The 4,047-nt window shown below is 40.3% G+C and overlaps 1 protein-coding gene across 1 annotated transcript in view; it reads right to left on the bottom strand.

Moving 5' to 3' along the window:
- Positions 1 to 3,675, bottom strand: part of slc40a1 (solute carrier family 40 member 1) — a 46,791-nt gene extending 43,116 nt beyond the window's left edge. Inside the window, exons 1-2 of the mRNA XM_020527531.2 lie at positions 3,256 to 3,675; positions 3,005 to 3,072 (exon numbers count right to left, since the gene is read on the bottom strand). Of these exons, the coding sequence (XP_020383120.1) occupies positions 3,005 to 3,072; positions 3,256 to 3,298 (111 nt within the window). The 5' untranslated portion in view covers positions 3,299 to 3,675. The remainder of the gene's footprint in view (positions 1 to 3,004; positions 3,073 to 3,255) is intronic.
- Between the last annotated feature and the right edge of the window lie 372 nt (positions 3,676 to 4,047).

Here is a 4,047-nt window from a genome sequence, read left to right as displayed (position 1 = left end):
GGGGGAGCAGTGGGTTGGGTGTCAGGTTCTGGGGGAGGTGTCATGTCAGGTCCTCCAGCAGGAACAGATGAGGCAGTGAGGAGAGATGGTAAGGTCTGACAGCTGGGGAGTGGGCATTAAGTCATGCAGAGGTGTGATGATGTCCAGAAAGAGGTAGTGGGTGACATTAGTCCAGCAGCAGATGAGGGTTGCTGCCAGGTCTGAAAGAAGGGGATTAGGGCCAGATCTGGTGGCAGAGTGGAGTGAGGTCCTGAGGGCGATGGCAGGGACGGTATTGGCTCCTGGGGCAAAGGGCGAAGGGGAAAGAGGAGGTGTCAGGTCCACGAGGGAGAGGGCTTAGAGTGGGGCCATTGTTGGTTCGGGTGGCAGAGGGGATGGGATCAGGTCCCCAGGAAAGAGGGGGAAGTCAGGTTAGGATCTGGGGGTGTAAGGGGTCTGGGGCAGATGTAAGTGAGAATGTGTGTGTGGCAAATTGTGGGCTCAGTTGACTAGTTATTCAACAGTTGGACTAGATTTTTAAATGAATATTTTTTCTTCTGTAGCTATTTACTTAAAAGCAGCAGATATCTCCAAATTCTCAGATTTAAATGGATACTTTCGGAGGATTCTATACATAGGGGAATCGCTGAGCGGAATATTCAATTTACTGAGCAATTCCTTCAGACTCTGCTATGCTGGGGATGCCACAGGGTCCTTGTGCACAACACCCATCCATACGTCAGGAATGATTACCTGAACTTTGGAAAATCTGGACCATATTTGGATATTCTCATACATCAGGGTATTGTTATTTTGAAATACACAGTAACTTCACTAGGAACTTATTCCAGCTGATAGCAGAATCTTGTTTTGTTGCTTCTAGTGGTGTAAACTAGTCAGGACTATTTCTGGAAGTTATCCCTCAATGGAAATATGCACTATGGATTGGAATCATAGAGTCATAGATATCATCAGTACAAAAAAGGCCCTTCAACCCATTGAGTCTGTGCAGGCCAAAAACAACCACCTCGCTATTCTAATCTCATTTCCACTGCTTGGCTGATAACTTTGTAAGCCTTGGCATTGTAAGTGTACATCTAAAATGGTGGATATTCTGCTTCACTGAATTAGAAATGATGCTGGACAATGAAACCTTGGCAAAGCGATCCATCGTGTAGGCAAGGCTACAAGAACCACTAAAGCAGACAATGTCATGGTCTTTTTTTCCCATCAAATGGTCTCCTTTATCTCTTAAATGAGTCTTCTACACCACACGAGAAAAAACAAGGACCTGGCATTTGTAATTGCGAAACTTTGAATGAACACCCAGTTGCAACACAAACTGTGCAGATTCCCATGCAGTTAAAATACATTTTATGTAAACAGAACTGGGTTTGTGGGACAAAGACTGCGACAAAATGTATCAAGAGACTTAAAAGTTTTATTTTCATTCAGTATGGCATGTAGCTTTCTGTATAACGTGTCCATTGTACAAAAGAAAACTAATCACTCCCAGCTATGTAATTAAAAAGGCACGCAAAATGGACAAAATGGTGAGAGTTGAGGTAAACGAGGAACTGTGGAAGAGCATTAGACAGAAACAGAACACGGAACAGTGCATCAGTAGGGAGAAGCACAAGCAAGATATGAAGGAGGTTTTCACTATTAAACTAGAATGAAATACAGTTCTAAATTATCCAAAATAAGAGAAAGGGAATTCAAAAAAGTTACAATAGAGGATAAAATTAAAATGTTTTGAAGCACAATTGAGAAATAATCCACTGAAAGAATCCCTGACATGGCTGTTCCCATGACAATATTTTTTACACTGCAATATTCCACAAATTGTTTGTTTTCAAGATGCTGATTGAGGAAGGAATGTTGGCTTAGAGCCCTGAACTTCTTTAACTAGCGCTAGCAGATTTTTTTTTTCCATTCACCTGAATATGCAGGTGGTCCTTGATTTAATTCTACATTCAAAAAACCACAGATCTGATAATGTAGTGCTCCTCAGTACTGCACTTAAGCATCAGCCTGGAATATTTACTCATGACCTACAGTGTATGTTGAGGATACAACCTATTGATTTAAAGGCAAGCATTGTCCAAACTAATATTCAGGCCATTTTGTGCTCCTTGGTTCCTCAACTCAGTAGGTATTGACACTGTAATATAAAGTAAAACAGTTTTGGTTTTGCTTTTCTGAAGTGTCCACGATTAAATAGTGTATGAAGTTCTTGTTTGTAGCAAAGATCATTGGAAATAGGATTGGGCTCTGTGTCAGTATATTCAGTTAGAGCCAAAACACTCCCTTCTCAAAATGACAGATTTTAATTTCCATGAGAGGTGGGTTTTGTCCACTTTCCTCCGAGGCAGACATTCTTGATCACTTTTCAGCTTTTTATTTCAACTGCTGCCTCAGACCTGTGGCTCCACAGACTCGAATTTGCTGCATCTGTATTTCACCCTTTTAGTTTCATCTGAGACATTTCATTGACTTACAAAAGAGCGTCAGATTTAATGAACAAAAGTTCAACAATTCCATTTGACTTAAGCTGGTCTTAGGACCCTTGTCCAGAAGGACACAGTTGCCCTTCTCTCCTGCTTTGTGACAAGCTTATAATCATCTACTCCCTTTTGAAGGAGGGACTTTTATACATTTTTTGAAAGGTTCAATTAGGTCAGACCATCTGTGCACGAAGGCAACTTTCCCAAATATTGGAACGTGAGTTACAGTATTTCAAATCAATACCAGCACCATTGTAAAATATCATTAAGATTTCCCTTGATCCCTACCTGAGGCTGCAATATAACTGTATTTGAGAAGATTCTCTCTGTTTACCTCTTCTACAAATACAATTGGCAGTTCACTATAAGTACTGAACAGAACATTTTTTAAGTCAATCTACTTTTGATGTTTCAACAGAACCACCACCAAAGGAGTCTTTACCCAGCTAGTTGCAATGCAATGGAAGCAAAATAGAAACCAAGAAAAACAACAGTTGGAATTTCGCAGCTGAACTTACCCATGTTGACAGTCCATGGCAAAGGTAAATAAGAAAGCCAGTCGTCTTGAAATATCCAACAAATGAGACTGTCGTTTAAAGGACAAGAAAAATACACATTTCAAGTCAATTCAAAATAAGAGTATTTCAGGGACTCCTTTAAAACATTTAATACGTTGGTTGAGTATTAAATATTCTCAAACAATTTCCAAAATACTGCATTAAAAGTTTAAATGTAAAGCTCTCCAAATGCTATATAGTAAAGCACTTACCGCAGCAGCCCCTCTTCTGAGACTTGGTTTCTGTCTTCCCCATATTTAAAGGTAATTTTTGTTACTTTAGCAGGGTTCTTAATGGGTTCTGATTTTTTTCTCTTAATTTTTTTTTAAAAAAAGATCTGATTTGGAAATGTATCCTATAAACAGTTTCTGAAAAGGCAAGCGCCGCCAGTTTTTTTTTTCAAATTCGAATTTCCAGACTTAGCTAGCACTGTAGCTGAAGTCGGAAAAATGTTGTCGCTAAAATATAATGTTAGGTCTAACCCCTCGCACCCATGAGACCAGCCGCACGGTCCGGGTCCCAAATTTGAACAGTGCACATCATTTGGGAGTTTTGAAGTTTCTGTTCAAAGGTATTTCCTGGGGAGAGAGCCCGGCCCCGTGACGTGTAGCTTGCATTAAAAAAAACTCTTGCCAACTGACAACTAAAGTCATGCAAATCGTGAGCTGGAGCGCCAGCTCTGAAGGGAACCAATGCACATTCAGTGGATCAGTGTTATCAACCCAATCGCTTCCGCGTACTCTGCACCAGAAAGGACTGTGCCTAGCTTTCCTACACCTTCAGTTGTATTTTCATTTGGACCATGGACTACCTCGCAAAGGATGTAACATCATCAATATCTTCATGAGTCGAATGCAATAGGTTTAACAGGAAAACCATAACACAACGAGATATAACCTATATATTTATCTAATGTGGTCTTTACCTCCCCAACAATGTTCGTAAATTAGATTCCAGCTGCATTTAATGTTCTCCATATTTTAAAGTCATTGAGTTGTACAACA

The sequence above is a fragment of the Rhincodon typus genome, chromosome 7, assembly GCF_021869965.1.
Source record: "Rhincodon typus isolate 14 chromosome 7, sRhiTyp1.1, whole genome shotgun sequence".
Taxonomy (NCBI): Eukaryota; Metazoa; Chordata; class Chondrichthyes; order Orectolobiformes; family Rhincodontidae; genus Rhincodon; species Rhincodon typus.
The sequence above is the reverse complement of the archived record's forward strand: the minus strand, read 5'-3'. Positions and strand labels throughout refer to the sequence as shown.